Genomic DNA, 18,344 nt, shown 5'->3' on the forward strand with positions numbered 1-18,344 from the left:
GCAGGGACTGCAGCCGCTGCCAGTCCGCTTGCGGTGATGAATGGAGCTGTCCCTCCTTCCCACGGAGCCTTTGATCTCCCCCCCGCGCCGTGGGGAGGGCGCCAGGGGCATCAAAGACATTTTTGTGGCATTAGAGAATCAGATAAACGCCATCTCACCTGCAGCTGGCTCTCCCACCCCTTGTGGCCCCGCCAAGTAGGGGAAGCAAGGTGAGGCAGGTACCCACGGGTACGTGAGGCCCGGCTGCAGCGAGTTCTCACCCCTCAATCTCTTGTAAGTCTACAGCCTCCGCTCTATCTCTCGCGTACACGTGTGAGCGCTTGAGCGCAGGCCGTCAAGAGGTTTCTCTTGCTGCCTAATCTCCTCTCCGCACCCGCCTCCGCTCAACACCGGCTTGAAGAGGCGGGGTGGCTGGGGAGCAAGAGTGGAGGCCTCGGGCTTCCTCCTTTTCTCAAGGAAAGACTGAGAAAGGGGCGTGCGGCGCGGAGGCGGGGCCCGGTAAGAGGTGACCCCCTCCAGAGTCCGCCGGTACGACCCTAGAGTTCGACAGACACCACTCCCGGGAGCACCCAGCGCCCCAGGCGGACTTCCTCTCTTGGCCCCCGCTCCAGCATCGCCCTCCGCACCGCCCCCCCCCCCAACTCCCTCATTCCTGGGAAGTTTTCTCTCTTTCCAGTCAACAAACCTGTCAAACGTCTCCCTTCCAGCCCGTCCCCCATTCCTCAGCTCCTCTTCCTTCCCCCTTCACCCCGCTCCACCCCACTTTCCCGCCCCTCCTTGCCCCCGACTCCGCGCGCCGGCGGGGGGCTCCCATTCCCGGAGAGGCGAGGTGAGGGGGCGAGGCAGGCGGGTCCCGCAGCCACGAGCGCGCTCGGGCCCCGCCCCGGGCCGAGCTCCCGCCTTCCGCCGAGCTCTGCGCCTGCCGCCCCGGGGCGCGCGGCTCCCTCCCGAGAGTCCCGCCGCCTGACTGTCGCAACTGCCACCCCCACGGCCTCCCTGCCCCCCGCCCCCGCCCCGGCCCCGCTCCCCTCCCACCCCCGCCCCCAGCTCTGATTTCTTTTCCCGAGCGAGCTCGGCAGGAGACACAGGCGCTGGCTGCCCGGTCCGCTCTCCGCCTCCGCCGCGCCCTCCTCGCCCGAGATGGGCCCCCCCACCGCCGCCAGAGCCATCGCCTCCAGGCCGCCGCCGCCGCCGCCGCGCTCGCCCTGAAGCCCGGGCCCCGGCGCCCACCGGCTGGCCCCGCAGCCTCGCCCCCTGCCCGCACCGGCCGGCAGTAGAGCGGTCACGATGCTGCCGCCGGTACCCTCCCGCCTCGGGCTGCTGCTGCTGCTGCTCCTGTGTCCGGCGCACGTCGGCGGACTGTGGTGGTGAGTGGTGCCTCGGCTGTCCCGGTGCGGCTCCGGACGCTGCAGGGTGGGGACCTCGCAACACGTTGCATGGAACCGTGGTCCCGCTGCCTCCGGGCTCTACCTGCGCGCAGGGGAGGTGCGGGGGAGGTGCGTACCGCTCTCCCGCCGGCCTCCGCCAGGGGCACTTTTGAACTGCCACTGGGGCGGCTCTAACCTACCCCCACCCCCGAACATTCTACTGTATTTCCTCCTCCCGTGTCCTACATACCATCTCCCTCCTAGGTTATGCGCTCAGTCCAGGTCACCAAGGAATTGGCGGGTGGGTAGGAAAGAGCTACGGGGGAGACCGGGAAAGATCTGTAGTTAGAGATCAGAAGAAGAGAGTGTGCGAGGAGGGCTGGATTTGGGGAAAAGAGAGGAACAAGGTGGGAAGTCACAGGCAGGTAGAGTCAAACAGCTGCCTCTTCCCCGCCCCACTTTGCCCCCCAATCCACCAGCTTCCTTCTGGGTTCCCTCAGAGCGGGCTGCTGTGGCGGGGAAGGGATGGAAAGGGGAAACTGAGTCAGGACCTTGGCTTTCTTTATTTCCTCCTCCCTGAGCAAAGAAGAGGAGGGAAGGCAGGAAGGGGACCCAGGCACCTGGGCCTTCCAGATGTGGGGTCAAAGATAAAGTAAATGTGCAGCTCAGGAGGTACTGGGAACGGGGGGGAGTACTCGTAAAAGGGAGGGAGGCCTGGACAGCCAAGAGATGAGGATGTCTTTCCGGAACTGGCACTAACTAAGAGCAGACACCAAGGCAGTGAAGGTTGCTGAAACTTTGAGTTTGGTGGGACTGGGCAGGGGCTGAGAAAGTGGGTGCCGAGTCGGGACCGCGGGGATATCTGGATCCCGCAGACTTTTTTCCCCTTCCCAGTCTCCTGAGCTGCAAAGACCCGCCCGGAATAGTTCAGTGTTTAGAGAGGAGGGATTTGGACAATACCGCTGATGCATCAGCCAATCCTAAGAAGGCAGGGCCTTACTATTTACATATCGCCTTGTCATTGGCTGGATTCTCTACACTGCACTCCTCCCCCACTCCCGGATTTGGAAGGAGGGGTGGAGCAGGCAGATAGATCCCTCTCTTCCCGAGAGAAAAAGAGCAGGATGCCCACACAGGGAGCTGCTGGCCGAGATCCCTCTTCCGAGATGAGGGAGAGACGTCCCTTGGGGGTGTCAGTGAGGGGGCAAATCGAGGACGACCCAGGTCCGGGCAAGGGAACATGCGTTCTTTGACCCTGGCTTAGCATAATGCAGTAGTAGCTTTGAAATAGACCTGAGATCTAATCTTGGCCACTTGTTAAGTCTGTGACCCTGGGCAAGTCACTTCTCACTGCCCCCCAACGTCTCAACTGTAAAATAGTCAAACAGCCCCCCTACCTGGCAGTCTGATAGGATTCGGTGGGATGATTTACAAAACGATCTGACATTGGGAGGTGTTCCATAAATGTAAGTCCCCTCCCCGACATTTTAGGTTTTCCTGGCCAGAGAACTCATGGGTGCAAAGGGGGATTCATTTAACTCTAAAGTCCAGGGTCTCAGGCAAAACACACCTTTCCTAACTTTGCCCTTTCTTGAGGTTATGGGGACATGGGTCTCTCTCTCCCTGATGGTCATCGCCTTCCCTCCCGTCCCTCTCCATTTGTCCAAAACATTATCCTCCTTCCAATTAAAATGATACTTTCTCCATGCAGCTGTCCCTCTGTCTTCCCTCCCTTGCCTTCTCTGAGCTCCCAATGCAGCCCATGCATTGGGCAGGTGTGCCAGTTACTGCATTTCACTGATAACCATCTCCTCTTGGGTCTTTCTTCCCTGCTCCTGGAAGGCAGAGCCTTGGTGTTTGCAGCCCTGGAGGCTGAAGGTGCTGGGGACAGTTCTGTGGAGTATTGCTGAATTTGTTGATTCATCTTTCTGGGGTTTGTATCTGTGGGGGGTTCCTTTGTTCAGGAAGGGCTGCTGGGTGAGAGCCAAACCTGAGGGAGGGAGACGTGGTCCAGTGGAGACTGACCCTGAAGCTGGGGAGCAGGGAGTGGGGGAGGAGGTGAGGAGGGCAGGTGTGGGAGAACACAAAGGCCTTCATGGCCACAGCTGCAGGGTGAGCAGGGTGAAGAGTGAGGGGCTGGGGTGATAAGGTGTCTAGAGACTGCCTCTCTCAGATGCTTCTAGGAGAGAACCTGCCTCTCCCCCCTGCCTCGGCCCCCTCACTTTCCTCTGCCTGTTTCTGATACTTCATTCCTTTGGTCTGAGCCCACATTCCCTTTCTCAGGAACTCTGATTCTGCTTGCTTACACTCCTGGCCCCTCCATACCCCATCATTGCCCTGCAAGATCAAGTTTGGGTGGGTGGGCCAGACCCAACATCCCAGGTGGCCTGAGGCTCCTTCTACTCTTTGTCCCACTCTCCCACCCCCACCAACACTCCCCCACCCCCACCCACCCCACCCCGCTTCACTTCAGCTAGGAGCTTTTTCAGGCCAGGAACTTCCAGGCTGTTCCCTGATGTCTAGGACCTGCTTTCTGGCCCTCTTCTCTGCTACCCAGAGAATGATGGCCAGGTCAGGGCTCCAGGGATGAACAGGAAAGCAGCAAGACCTGCAACTCACTGCAGTCTCCTCTGACATTCTGGCGGCAGCCAGACTGGGTGCCCAAGAGGACCCCAGGAACTCTGAGTGACAGGCCTGTCCTGGTAGGAAAGGACGGTCCTGGAGGAGCGTGGCCTAGGCCCTGGAATAGTCTCAGGAACCTGATTCCAGGTCCCAGAAGTTTCCTTTTCACTCCTTTCCCACTCTTCTTCCTTCCCCTGTTGCAGTTTGTATTTTCTAAACTCTGCCTCCAGCCTCTCTTTCTCCCATCTGTAACCCTATCTTTGTGAATCGCAGAATTCCAGATTCCAGGACATTGGCCAGGATGTCTTGAGTCCATCTTGTCTAGCCCACTGCCTTCAGGCCGTCTAGCCTACGCTCTGGCTCTGACAGATCCCATCTTGAGAATGAGACAGAAAGGGAAAGGCTATGGCTTCCTGGTCACCAGCTCCACCCCTTCTACCGGCTCCCTGCCCTCCTCCAGGAAGTTCTTCTCAATGTCTGACCCATCTTTATTTATACCTTCAATTACTGGATGGAGGAAATAGCTCACACTCACAGCATAGCCAAATCAATTTCCCTTCTTCCATGTTCCTCTTTCTGTTTTATATTTTCTGTGAAGGAAACTAACCCTCCCAATGTTCCACTAGGAAAAACACCACCCAGTCTCACTCTCTTCCCCCATCTCATTTGGATTTTCAACCCACCCCCACCCTACCTTGCCTTATAGAAACAGGAGCCAGAGGCCTAGGACAGCCTCATCTCTGGCCCCACAGGGAGTCAGAGAAAGGACCAGACTTCTTTCTGATACCCAAGCTTTCCAGCTGTGACCCCCACCCCAGGCTGGGCCTGTCCACCCTTCCCATCCCATTTTTATCTAGGGCCCCTGACCCTTCGTGGGCAGTCCTGTTGACGGCCCTGGCCAGGCTTGGGGTGGAGTGGGGGTGGGGGTGGGGCGTCCATGCAGTCCCACCCTCCAGGCCTCTGGCCTTGGCAGCTTACCCTGGTGGGAGACAATGCGGCTGTGAGCAGAAAAGGGCAGGGGCAGAAGGAGGCCGGCTTGATCTGGGCCAGGGCATGCCCTGAGCCCACCAGAGTCCTGGCACTGTGACACTTCCTGGTGGGGGTGCAGCTCCCTCCTGCCCTGTTCTCATCTGGAGCCAGGAGTTGGTGGGGGGAAGTCAGTGAGAGGCTTGATCACCAGGGCCCAGTGAGGGGGATTCCAGAATGTGTACTTTGATGGAGAAAGGCAGTTGTGGAGAGAATGAATCGAGGGTGGGGCAGGCAACCAGGCCATGGTGAGGCTGGCAGCAGGGCACCCAGCCAGCCAAGGCAGGGGGCACTCAGGGAATATATCAGCCTGCCCCTGGGGACTAGGGAGAGTGCCCTCTAGCCTGCACCCAACTTCCTGCCTGGAGTGCGGTGGGAGGAGACCTTGGGCGCTTCCCCTGGACTGCCTAAGGACCTGAGGTGGGGGAAAGTTCACTGGGAGAGTCCTGCCATGTTCCACCTGGCCTCTCGGGCTGGTTCTTCCAGCTCTAAGCCCCCCATTTAATCCAGAAATGAGACCAAGAGGGACTTAGAGATCATCTGGTTCAATTTTCTCACAGTGAGAAGTCCAGCAAAGTCCAAGCACGGGATGCGGCAGCGAAAGACTGAGGCCCAGAGTCCACCTGCTTCTGCTGAGGATCTCACCCTGGTTGCTTTGAGGGGTGGGGTCAGGAAAGGGGTTCAGGGCCTTCCACAGGCCGCTTCTGCTCCCCCATGCCCACCCTCACCTGGGTGCTCCCCACCTCAGTATTGGAAAGCGAAAGACACATGACAGACTCTCCTCCCAGGATCCAGTGAAGAGCCAGTGTCCACTCCTTGGTCTCCCATGGCCCTGATCAATAGGAAACCTCTTGTGTGGTGAAGTCCGTCAGGGAAAGGAAAGCCCCTGCCCCTCCCAAGAGAGCTGGGAAGGAGAGAAGCGTGAGGAGGTGGAAAGGACAGTTTCCAGGAAGGGGCAGAGGGAACCAAATTGGGGTGGGGTGGGAGAGGGGTGGAATGGGGTAGTGGGGGGATGGTGGGGAGGCAGGGGTTAATGGAGCTGGGGCATCACTGGCTTTGATGTGGTGGTTGGGGTGGGGGTAGGGACTGGGGGAGGGGGAGCAGTAATTACTGAGTTAGACAGAGCAGGACAGGACAGGCGGGCGGGCACAGGCCCGGGCCCAGCCGCCTCAGCAGCTGTCAGGCAACATTTTTCTGCCCCTTCTCCACCACCCACCTCCCCCACCCCCGTGCAGCCCCCACCCACAGCCCCAGGGTTCAGGGCTCCCTCTGCTGGCTCCTGGAAGGTGGGGGTCAGTGAGGGACCCTGGGGGCGAGTGTGGGTATGACATCCAGGGAAGCTGGCTGTGAGACCCTTCAAAGGACATTTGCATCCAAAGTCTGTGATCGCCTTGGCCTCAATAATCTACCCAGAAGTGCTCGCTGGGGAAGGGGAGGGGTCGTGGAGTGTGCTTCTGGTCCCTAGGAGAGGAGGCACATGGATCCAGGCTGAGAAGTAAGGGCAGAAAGTTGGAGAAAAGGGTGTTCTCAGGAATCCACAAAGCCTGCCTGTCCTCCTGCTGTTTGCCCTGCACCATGTAGGCAGAGAGATGAATAAGGTGTGAATAGGAAGACAAAAAACACTTGTGGAAGCCCCATTTCTGGACAGGCTCTATCCATATGTCACCCGGGAAGTAGGCAGGTGTCATTATTTGTTCCCGTTTTACAGTTGCAGAAACAGGCTCAGAAGGTTAAGCTCCGCATCACTCAACAAATACTAAGGGCAACCTCCCACGCTTGGGATTCGCTTAACATCATAGAACAAGCAAACGGCAGAGCCCAGATCCAAACACAGGTCCGCTGGGTCCCCACAGCCTTGAGTGTGCTCTGCTATTGACATTATGTTTCTTCGTGAGAGCTTTGTCTTTAATGAGTTTTCTGTCTAAATGGAGAGATAAGACACGAAAAGATGACAAATCATTATGCCCCTGGTAGGATAACAAGCACCCCCAAAAGAGTGGCAGGTGGAGTGGTGTAGAGGGGGGAGGTCAGTGAGGGCTGGGGGGTAGGGTGAGTAGGGTCTGAGGTGAACTTAGAAAGATGCTGGGTAAGCGTTTGATGACTTCGGGGTGGGAGGGGTGGCTCTGAATCCCGAACTTGAGCAGTGTAGTCTGGCATGGCTGCAGAGTTAGCCAGTCCTTGTAGGAGTAAGCGCTGTGTGGAGGATGGCATGCGAGGTCGCCTGAGGTCTTCTGATACCTCTGGTGGCCATTTCCCTCTGGCCCCTTGGTTTTTAAAATATTCACTTAAGTTTCTTGCAATGGGGACCCCTGCACTGAGTAGCCAGGGTCAGTCATCTCCCTTCTCAGATTATTCATCTGTATAATGGGGGTGAGGCTGGAGTTGGATTACATGATCTCTGCCATTCTCTTTGACCCTCTGAATCCAGGAAAAAGGCGGGGTAGGCCAGAACCCGGGACTGCCAGGGCTTAGATATACAGGTGTTGCCAGTAGAACCTGGCTGGCCCCTCATGCCACCTCACTCAGCTGGCTATTGATTCTATCAAGCAAGGTCCCTGGGGGGAGATCTTGGCACAGGCCACGCTCGTTAGAATGGCTAACCCTAGGCTTGTCCCTTCTTGTCTGCGTACTGATTTCTTTTAAGGCTGCCCTCATTGTTTCTATGCCCAGGAATGTCGATTTGATTAGGATCTCAGACCCTACATATTCTATATTCTATCTGTCTTACCACCACTGTGCCCCAGCCCTCAAAACATGTAGATATCCCCCAAAGGGCACATCTTCTCTGGGCTGATCCCAGAACAATACTGACTCAGAGGCACCAACAGCAGAGTTCATTCCCTAGGGAAGCAGAAGCGAAGGAAGGAGGGTAAAGGAAAAGGAGAGATGGGGGAGTTATTTCTTGATAAGGAGTCAAGTGTTAAAGTGAGAGGGGGTATGCGAGCCTTTCATGCTAACTCCTCATTTTTCGGAAGCCCGGAGAGGGACCTGACTGGCCCAGAGTGGCTCAGCTCACCCAGAGCTGACTGTGACCAGGGCACTGAAGCGATGGCTCGGTGTTTTACCCCACATACCCTGCCACTCCTTTTCTGGAATTTCCTTTCCTGTGACTTGAGGATGGGAGCGAGGACAGGAGGGCAGGGAGCAAGCTGGTCCCTTGGGATTCTGGCTGCTACTATTGCCCATCCCTTCTCCTGATCAGCTTGTAAACAAGTCTAGTTCCCAGGCAGCCAGCCAGCCTGGGGAGCCAGACCCAGACCAGGAACTGACTCTGGGGCAGCCCTTCAACCCCAAGAAGGGCCAGCCCCACCTCCTGAAAGGGCCCTGCCCTTCATGCTCCTCTTGATTTCTCTATCTCTAGCCCCTGGGAAGCAGACAAGGTCAAGAGGGTTTTTCCTTTCTCTCCTGCATCCCCCCTCCCTCTCCTGCTTTCCTAGGGCAGGAGGAGGGAGAGGAGAGGAATGGAGGCAGAGTAACCTTGGGAAGATAAGGCCAGTCAACCTTGGGAAAGTAGGGAGTTAGCAGAGGGCAGGGTTGGGGAAAGGAGACTAGGGAATTTAACAGCATAGGCGAGTGGGGAGTTGAGTTTCCAGAGTCCCAGACTCCTAGGTAGAGTCCTGGGCAAGCAGGTGGCAGGAGAGGAACTGGATAGCCTGGGGAGGATTGTTTCCCTGCCTCTGAATCCAGTGGGGGAAATACAATGTTTACAAAAATTAATTAGAAGTCATAAAATGACATATGGACAGGGGCTGGGCTCAAGTGAGGAATGAATGTGGGCTCATTCATTCATTCAAAAACGTGTTAAATGGTATTCATTGTAGTATTATAGTACTTGCTCATAGTATGCAAATTTTGTTTAAAATTGGGGGTGGGGGATATAAATTAAGTACCTAAACTTCTGCTAGGAGACAAAGGAGAATGACAGTCCTGCCTCTCAAGGTGCTGTGGTCTTACCTACTGACCATGTACGACCATGCTGAAAGCTGCCTCACATTCTTTTTTTTTTTTTAATTTTATTGGGGTCTATTGGGGAACAGTGTGTTTCTCCAGGGCCCATCAGCTCTAAGTCTTTGTCCTTCAATCTAGTTGTGGAGGGCGCAGCTCAGCTCCAAGTCCAGTCACCGTTTTCAATCTTAGTTGCAGGGGGCGCAGCCCACCATCCCATGTGGAAATCAAACCAGCAACCTTGTTGTTGAGAGCTCATGCTCTAACCAACTGAATCACCCGGCCCCCACATGCCTCAAATTCTTTTTGTAATGAGGTGGAATAAGTAGATGGGGGGGATAGATAGATCAGATAGATAGATAGATAGATAGATAGATAGATAGATAGATAGATAGATAGATAGAGACTGATCAACTCTTGAAGGTCACTGGGAGCCAGCTTGGCTGTCCTACCCTTGGCTCACTCCCCACTGCTCTAGGGTTGGGAAAGTGTCGAGGTTGTACCTTTCCAGGCTACAGTTGGAATGCAACTGTTGGAATGCAACTTGGATGGGCAGGTTCTAAGCACGGTGGAGGGAAGGTCTCTCTTTCCACTAAGGAGAGAACTTCAGCTCCTGGACTACCTGGTTAGCTATGGATGATGACAATGACCTGTAGGGTGTGTGTGTGTGTGTTAGGAGACCTTAAAGGACTGAGCTTACACATCTGCCTGCATCTCACTCCTCAGTGTTGAGAAGTTCTACCTTAAGACCTAAATTCCTCTTGCTGCTAAGCCCATTACATCTCATTGTTGTGAGGCCAGAACATGCCTGGGCAGCCTGTACTTGTGGAGCAAATGGGGACAGTGGGGGCGGGTGTACACTAAAGCTAAACTGAAAAGAGGCCACCTTGACCTTTGACACCTATCTGCCACCATTTTCCTCTACATTTTCTGTCTCCTGGTGTCACTTCTCTCTCCCCACCCCAGAGTCTTTTTCTGCCCTCTGATGAAGGGTTTTTGAGTGGTCTCAAATTACCTTCAGCTCCCATGTGCTCAACCCACTCATTCCTACAAGAAAGGGATCCCAGTTAAGCATTCAAATAAGAGCAATCTGATGAAAGCCCTTTCATCACACCCAGGTGTGAATACCCAGCTGACTTAGCCTTCAGGGGTCTGGTACATGGAAACCAAATGGTAGCTCTCTTGGCAGGTGGAATGAAGGCTGGAAATAGAAGGATTTCTGAAAGTGTGTGGAACTTCCTGAGGTCTTTACCCACCCAGCCAGTATCCCCTGTCTCCAATTAGCTATGTCACCCCAGTACAGAGGGCTTGGCTTGCTGCCATCCCGCTCTAGAAAGGCCACAGATCCTACTAGGAGCAGGAGAAGGGTCAGTGGACCCTACTTCACAGCACTTCAGACTCTCAGTTCCCAACTCCTTTGTTCTGCTTTCCAGTTCAGGGTAACAGGGTGAGAAGTCCCATCTTTGAGATCAAAGCCCAGCCTTCCCATTTTACGTTAGCAGAAACTTGGGCTAGAGAGGGGGTTAGGGGGTGTGACTTTTCTCAGAGGCCCAATCCCCTGCAATTCTAACATCCCATGGCTTTCTATGTACCTGGGATTGACCCTGCCTCTCTAGCATCAAGGCTGTTCGGCTGACACATATCTGGCTTGTGGTCCACTAAGACCAGATTTCTTTCTCATACTGCCTATTTTTCTTTAGTATCTATACATATTTTCTTTTCTTTGATCTACCTTCTGTTAATTTCTTCCTTGTCTCCCTTTTGGGCCTGGCCTGTTGAATTTTAGTCTTGGCCTACCTGGTGCCAGCTGCCTTCACCTTGAGTCAAATTCCTATAAAGATTTGTTAATGAAGATGTGCACAGAAGGATAAGACTGAATCCTTGCTCTGTAGCAGTCTAGACTCTAGTTAAGAGGTGACACAGACATGGATGGAATGATAAGAGAACCTGATAGAAGAATGTCAGTCTCAGTTGGGGAGGGGAGGTGGGTTGGTGGGTGGGGAAGAGGCATGTCCCAGCTCCTGGCTGCAGCCTGAATGGGCTGGTCTCACACACACACACACACCCACACACCCTTTGAGTTATACCCCTGACCTGCTGTGTTTTGCTTCCCAGGGCAGTGGGCAGCCCCTTGGTCATGGACCCTACAAGTATCTGCAGGAAGGCACGGAGGCTGGCAGGGCGGCAGGCCGAGTTGTGCCAGGCAGAGCCAGAAGTGGTGGCCGAGCTAGCACGGGGTGCCCGGCTTGGGGTTCGAGAGTGCCAGTTCCAGTTCCGTTTCCGCCGCTGGAACTGCTCCAGCCACAGCAAGGCCTTTGGGCGCGTCCTGCAGCAGGGTCAGTGTGAGAGGGGACCTGGGGTCCAGGGGAGAGGTGGAGGTTTGGGGAGGCTGCCGGAGCCCCATCTCTCCCATGGATCTCCGGGCACCCTGTCCAGACCCTGTCTCCCAGGCCCTCCCAGCCCCTACCTCACTGCCTCGCCCATTGCAGCCCCCCAGGACTCAGCTTTGGTGCTGCCAGCTGACTGTCCCTCCCTGCCTCCACAGACATCCGGGAGACGGCCTTTGTGTTTGCTATTACTGCTGCAGGCGCCAGCCACGCGGTCACTCAGGCCTGCTCCATGGGCGAGCTGCTGCAGTGTGGCTGCCAGGCGCCCCGAGGGCGGGCCCCTCCGCGACCCCCGGGCCTGCCAGGCACCCCTGGGCCCCCTGGCCCCATGGGCTCCCCAGATGGCAGTGCTGCCTGGGAATGGGGAGGCTGCGGTGACGACGTGGATTTTGGGGATGAGAAGTCGAGGCTCTTTATGGACGCTCGGCACAAGCGGGGACGTGGAGACATCCGCGTGTTGGTGCAACTTCACAACAATGAGGCAGGACGGCTGGTGAGTATGGGCAGGAATGTGCAAGTCCACACTGCGCACAAGTGTGGAAATGTGTGTGTCGGTGGATGTGGGAGAGTGTTTGTGAGTGTGGGTGGGTGGATGTGTGGTGTCTGTGTGGGAACACCTTTGTGGAACTGTGTGAGGAAGTCAGGGTGGGTAGTGTAGGAGTATATTAATATGTGGGAGCCAGCATGACAGCGGGGCCACTAGGGAAAATGGCTGGGGGCCTGGATGGGCATGTAGGAGTTGAGATGGCCAGTCTAGGAGTCACTTGGGGGGCATACCTCTGAGACGGAACAGGTGGGGTAAAGTTTGGGGTACGTAAGATGTGGCTGCCAGGGTAGGGACAGAAGAGGGAGGCAAAGGTTGGGGACGAAAGCAAGGACAGAAGCTGGGGCAAAGTTATGAGGTCTAGAGGTAGAGAAGCCAGGAGAGCTGAGGGAGGCCTGGAAAGGGGCTAGAATAAGCCCAAGAGGCAACAAGCTTGGAAAGGAGTGAAGGACAAAGAGTAGATCCTGGTGCAGGTAGGAGGGGGGTCAAGCAGAGGCCAGGAAAGCTGTGACTCAATCTGGGCTCTTGTCAACTGGCTGCCTAGCAACCCCAGACCAGGCCATGCCGTGCCCAGGACCCTAGCAGCCTCTCCCTTCCCTCTGCAATGAGGAGGGCCCCAGGAGCTACTGTTTAGGGATAAGAAAGCTATCTGGGTCACATGTTTCCCGGAGGAAGGAGAGGGCCTGGGATGGGGAGGACACAAGTATCTGTACATCACATTTGCCTCTGGACGCTGAGCTTCTGCAGATTATCTTCCCGGGATATTTGACCCCATATCTCTGGTGGGGTTGTGACTCTCAGACACAAATAGCAAATAAAGGGCAGGACTCTTGGGTCCCAATTCTCAGTAGCGCGTCTACAGTGGGGCCTCCTGCACCCTATGCCTCAGTTCTAGGGTGCTCTAAGGACACCCACACACACATCCTGTGTCCTCTAGGGTTTGGGCCTGAGGTATTGGGCAGGGGGAGGAAAGGGGACCCAGAGAGGAATGTCCTGACAGGCCCACATACCTGTCGGAGAGGGTTGGGAGGGGTGGTGGAGACAGACGGTTCTGCCTCTCTCCTCAGCCCTGCCTGGGGCTGTGAGGGTTGGCAGGAGGAAGAGGTGCGACAGCTACCACCTCCCCCCCTCCTCCAGGGAGGATCTCACCCTTGCTGTCCATTCGACTTTCTCCACGATTCCCTGCCTTTGGATCTTGGAATCTCTGAGCACATTCTCTCCCCCACTTCCCACTTCTCATACTCCTCCGTCATTTTTCCTTCTTCTCCTCTCCGAGCTGTCGCTCCCTTGATTTCCTCATCCTCACCTTTCGCTTTCTCTCTTTTTCCCCCCACCCTTTCCTCTCTTCGGTCCACGCCCCCATCTTACTTTGTGTCGGTCGTCTGAGCCTTTCCGCCCCGAGTCCCCCCCCTCCGTCCCCATCTGCCCACTCCTCTGCTCCCCGCAGGCCGTTCGGAGCCATATGCGCACCGAGTGTAAGTGCCATGGGCTGTCGGGCTCGTGCGCGCTGCGCACCTGCTGGCAGAAGCTGCCTCCGTTCCGCGAGGTGGGCGCGCGGCTGCTCGAGCGCTTCCACGGCGCCTCGCGTGTCATGGGCACCAACGATGGCAAGGCTCTGCTGCCCGCCGTCCGCAGTCTCAAGCCGCCAGGCCGCGCGGACCTACTCTACGCTGCCGACTCACCCGACTTCTGCGCCCCCAACCGGCGCACCGGCTCGCCCGGCACTCGGGGCCGCGCCTGCAACAGCAGTGCCCCGGACCTCAGCGGCTGCGACCTGCTGTGCTGCGGCCGCGGGCATCGCCAGGAGAGCGTGCAGCTCGAGGAGAACTGCCTGTGCCGTTTCCACTGGTGCTGCGTAGTGCAGTGCCACCGCTGCCACGTGCGCAAGGAGCTCAGCCTCTGCCTCTGACCCGCCGCGCGCCTCTCTGAACTGAGCGCCGAGCCGCCTTTCGGTACTTGCGTGACCTCTGGGCTCCAGCAAGGGGCGCTGGCCCTAACCCAGCTTTCCCCTACGCAAGTCCATCTCCCAGGCCTCTGGAAACGGCGAGGCCGGGAGGCTTGAGTTATACACGCGCCCAGGCAGGCCCAGGGCACCGGAGTGGGGCCCGAGAGGCACTCTGGGGGCATCTGGGAGAGACTGTACAAGCCCTCTCTCCGCCGCCCCCAGATGGAAACCAAAGAACCCTTCTCTAGGCCTCTGGATGCTGGGCTCCTCAGAACTGCTGGTCATGGGTTGGGTGGGTGAGTTTAGTATCAATAAAGATATTTAAACCGATAGGACTGGGCCCACAGTTTGGGAGGGAGGCGGGTCTCCTGCGGGTTGTCCCAGGGCCAGGTTCTGAAAGGAGTATCTAAAGGGAGCTCCGTAGAATTAGCAATTCAGGGTTCATCACCTTGGGTCCCTATCTTCCCTCCTATGGGACTGGGCTCTCCTGGCAACTGTGGTGAGGAGTGCTAAATCTTCCCTTGGCATTCTTCTTGTTCACTCTTGTCACACAGCTGGGGCCGGGCTCTGCAAGCTGGGGAAGAAGTCAAAATCCCTCTTTAAAGAAGCAGACTGAGAGGATCTGGGGAAAGAGGACTGGAAGCTTCTGTTGGTGCACCCAGCTCTCAGTTCAGCCCTCATCTTAATTCTAGGGGAGAGTGACACTTTTATCTGCCCTTCTGTTTCTGTGACCCTCGGGGAATTCGTGGGTAGACTTTTAGGGCCATCCAAGTCCATAGGATTAAAGCACTTTATGAACTGTAGAATCTGATGAGATATGTTATTAGTACCATCAGACTTACCACTGAAACTAACCCGGTTCAATTCCCCCATGGGATGGTGGCCTGCGCCCCCTGCAACTAACAGAAACTGGACTTGGAGCTGAGCTGCGCCCTCCACAACCAAATCAAAGGACAATGACTTGCAGCTGATGGGCCCTAGAGGAACACACTGTTCCCCAATATTCCCCAATAAAAATTTTTTTTAAAAAAAGCTGGCTTTCTAAATAGACTGGCCAAACTCAAAGGCAGAAGCTGCATGTCACCTCTTAAGGCCCAGCCTTAGAAGTTACGTGGCATTGCTGTCACTCCCTATTGAATGACACACAAGTCACAGAACGAGCCAAAATTCAAGGGAAGAGTGGCAAGTCTCAATGGGAGAGTAGCAAAGAATTTGCAGCCATCATAATCCATTCTATATTTTCACAGAATTATGGGGAGGATGTTTTAGAACTATGAGAAGCACTTAGGACAGCTTTTAATATATGTCAAATTTACATTTAATAAATGGTTACTATCAGTTACTATCAGAATGGGGATAGAAGGCTGATATTTTGCAGGTATTAGGCAGGCTCTCTGATTATAAATGAAGATGCCCAACTCAAACTAGCTTGGGCCAAAGAAAATTAATGGGTCTTATACCTGGGAAGTCCAGGGGTAAGACTGAATTCAGGCACAGCTGAACCGAGGGACCCAAAGGATGTCATAAGTCTCTTTCCCCAACCCACATCTATTGTTTCTGCTATCTCTGCCTCTCTTTTCCTGCTGTTCTCATTCTCTCCTGCTGGCAGACAGACTTTCTGTAAGTGGCATCCCTACGCCTGCATTTTTAGAGATGCTAATCTGAAAAACAATGGCCTTCCCAGCAGAAGTCCTGAGGAAGACCCTGGTTGGGTCAGCTTGGATCACTTACCTGTTCCTGAACCAGTGACAACGTCCAGGGAGATGTACTTCCACGAATGGGATTGGCAGCGCCCCTAGGACCACAGGGAAAGGGGGCACAGGGAGTAGAGGAGAGTCCTTCAGATGACGCAGAAGGAAGGGGAACTTTTCCTAGATGTAACAGACCTTAACCATGGCTTCCAATGTATCTGCCCTCCCCGCTACAATGCCCCTGCCTCCACTATATGACGTAGGCTGGTTCATCCTTCAAGGATCAGGTCAGGACCCCAGGGTGACATGTATGAAGAGGGGGGTTTTGGGGCGTTGTGAGAAGGAAGGAGTATCTGGGTTTTCCTTGCTGTTTCCTCCTGGCTCCCTCAGGTCAAATGCCTGGGCTTCGGAGAAGTGTCATGGAGAAGTTGGACTCAGAAGCTCTCAACCCAAGTGGGTTTGGATGACTTATCAAGGGAGGAGAGTGGAACCGGCATCGTGGGCTACATGGAATGAAAATGAAGCTCCCTATAGACTGGGTTTACATTCACAGCTCTGCCTTCCCCAGAGCTCTGGGCTGGGTACAATACTTTTAAAATGATCTCCTGCACTTCCCTCCAAGACCACCAGAGGGTGCAAAGAGCCCAGTTTCTTCATTAAAAAAGACCAACAGACAGAACCTGCAGGCTATCTGGGGAACTCAAGACTCGTGGGCAGGAGAGGGTAGGGTGAAAGGAAGCAAGGAGACCCACGGACAGCTTGGGTCAAGCTGCTAGGGTTCCAGACTGTCTGGGACCTCTCGGCTGGACCAGACCTAGGGCTGGGATGCCTGCCTGCCAGTCTTTACTTCCAGGTCCTTGAAGTAGGAGGGGGTGGTATGAGGGTGGGTGATGATGGACATCATTTCCCATGATGCCAGGGAGGGAAACTGAGGCAGCGGAACGAACTGAGATCAACCCAAGCAGGTTAAAAGGTATTCAGAGGAAGTAGCATGACAGTGAAAAAACGCCTAGCTTGCTAACTGGACCTTGATCGATCACTTAATCTTAGTCTCAGTTCCTTCCTCATGAAACGCAGATGCCTGGTAGCTTTAGTACACTGTAAGAGGACACTGCAATCTTCAAACTTTAGTCACATGTTAGTGGTCCATCTTCTGTGACCAAGCTCAGTAGGAGGCTGGGAACTGTCATCTGTGAAGGGTTAGAGGCACCATTTTGACCATTATCCAGGTCCCCGTTAAGCTCAGAAATGGCCCTGCACTCTTTTACTGCTGCCTGGTAAGGGGGTTGGAAGCAGAGCTCAGAAATGCACATCACATCACCTCCCCCCCTTGCTCACCCCGTTGCTCAGTCCCAGGCATAGTCTGAGCCATCAAGGTTTCCCGCTGGCTGAGTGGTGAGGGACATGTGGAACCGGGAATGGGGGAAGAGCACAGAGATGCCCCAGATGTGTGGGTGACCACATCAGGAACAGCCAGAACGCAGGCAGATGGGTGGAGAGGCCGGCTGGAAGGCCCAGGCTCAGCCTGAGGCCGAGGGCTCAGGAAGCATTTCCCTTTCCCTTTAATGACCAAATATTAAGAGTTTGGGAGACTGAAGCAGCAAGCTATGCCCCCTTACCTTGCTGAGGGGGTGGTCCTAAGACCCAAGCAATAGGACAAAGGTCCCTTATCAGTCCAGGACCCCTTCCCGGTGTTCTTCACCAAGACAAACTTGCAGACTCACCCGGCAGGACTGAGCCTGGCCTGCGCTGAACCCAAGCTGTGAGGGTCCCACCTGTTCTCACCCTTGTGCCTCTCCAGCCCTCCCTTCTCTGCAATCTCCTCCAGAGTCACCACAGCTGGAACCATTCTCTGAGCTGCCTTTCATCCCTGCTGCTCCCCCCACCCCCAGTGGGCCCTGTAATTGTGGTCTCCCAGCGGCTGCTGTGGGGGCTGGGGCTGGGCTGAGGGCCAGAACCCAGGGCAGGGCCAGGGCGGAGCATGGGGGCTGCTGATTGATAGGGGTTTGCCCATGTCATGGATCATATGGGGCTGCGACACCCATTGCAAGCACTCCTTCTGGGCCTCATCTCCACAATTGCCAAGGCCTTGTGCCTCCATATGCCCTCTCCTGCCTGTGTTGTGGAGAGGTGCCCCACGCTTGGGCACTTCCAGATCCTCCTGACATCAGGCCAGAACCACACCTGATGTTTGAGCACAAACAAGGCTTGGGCATCGTAATTTGCCTCGAGGGGTTTTCAAAGACAGGGTCTTCTCTCTCTCTCCTGTACAGCTCTATACTTCATAAACAGTGGAGGGTGGCGGAGCACCCTCATTAGAGGAAGACCAAAGGAAAAAAATCAGCTGCTCAAGCAGGTCAGCAGCGTTTCTCAAAAGTGGTCCTCACGAAAATCGCTTGGGATACAGGTTATAAATGCAGACCCCAGGCTTTGTCCCTGGAAAGGCTGATTCAGAGGCTTGGGGCTAGAATCAGTGTTTCCCTCAATGGCCTATCCCAGGGGGTGCATATGATGCATGGATCATGGGAAATGCTAGTGTGAGCACTAGACAGGGAGTATAAGGAGGATAGGAATCCATTCAGGGTGTCGTGTTCTCAATTGGGTGTGTTCCTGATCCTTTCTGGGCCTCAGTTTCTCCAACAGCCAATGGGGGCATGACTCCCCACCTGGCTTGTCCCTGATGATGTCCTCTTCCACCCTGGGCTCATACCTCCTTCCTGTGTTGAGTCTGGTCCTGCCCTGTCTATCCCCAAACCCTTCCCAAACTCTAATCCCAAACTGTCCCTGTGCCTGCAGCATGGTGGGGGAGGGTGGGGA

The 18,344-nt window shown here is 55.5% G+C and overlaps 1 protein-coding gene across 1 annotated transcript; it reads left to right on the forward strand.

Annotated features, from left to right (window-relative positions):
• Nucleotides 1-1,053: 1,053 nt before the first annotated feature.
• Nucleotides 1,054-14,861, forward strand: WNT6 (Wnt family member 6). Its single transcript, XM_081051405.1, has 4 exons — nucleotides 1,054-1,367; nucleotides 11,076-11,296; nucleotides 11,506-11,840; nucleotides 13,339-14,861. Exons 1-4 carry the CDS (start codon nucleotides 1,288-1,290, stop codon nucleotides 13,798-13,800), a joined length of 1,098 nt encoding a protein of 365 aa, XP_080907531.1. The 5' UTR covers nucleotides 1,054-1,287; the 3' UTR covers nucleotides 13,801-14,861.
• The last annotated feature ends 3,483 nt before the right edge of the window (nucleotides 14,862-18,344 follow it).

Source organism: Rhinolophus hipposideros, assembly GCF_964194185.1.
Source record: "Rhinolophus hipposideros genome assembly, chromosome: 6".
NCBI classification, from domain to species: domain Eukaryota; kingdom Metazoa; phylum Chordata; class Mammalia; order Chiroptera; family Rhinolophidae; genus Rhinolophus; species Rhinolophus hipposideros.

Coding starts and splice junctions, on each gene's coding strand:
- WNT6 (XM_081051405.1), top strand. CDS start 1,288: ATGCTGCCGCCGGTACCCTCCCGCCTCGGGCTGCTGCTGCTGCTGCTC. Junction 1,368..11,075: donor CACGTCGGCGGACTGTGGTG/GTGAGTGGTGCC, acceptor TTTGCTTCCCAG/GGCAGTGGGCAGCCCCTTGG. Junction 11,297..11,505: donor TGGGCGCGTCCTGCAGCAGG/GTCAGTGTGAGA, acceptor CTGCCTCCACAG/ACATCCGGGAGACGGCCTTT.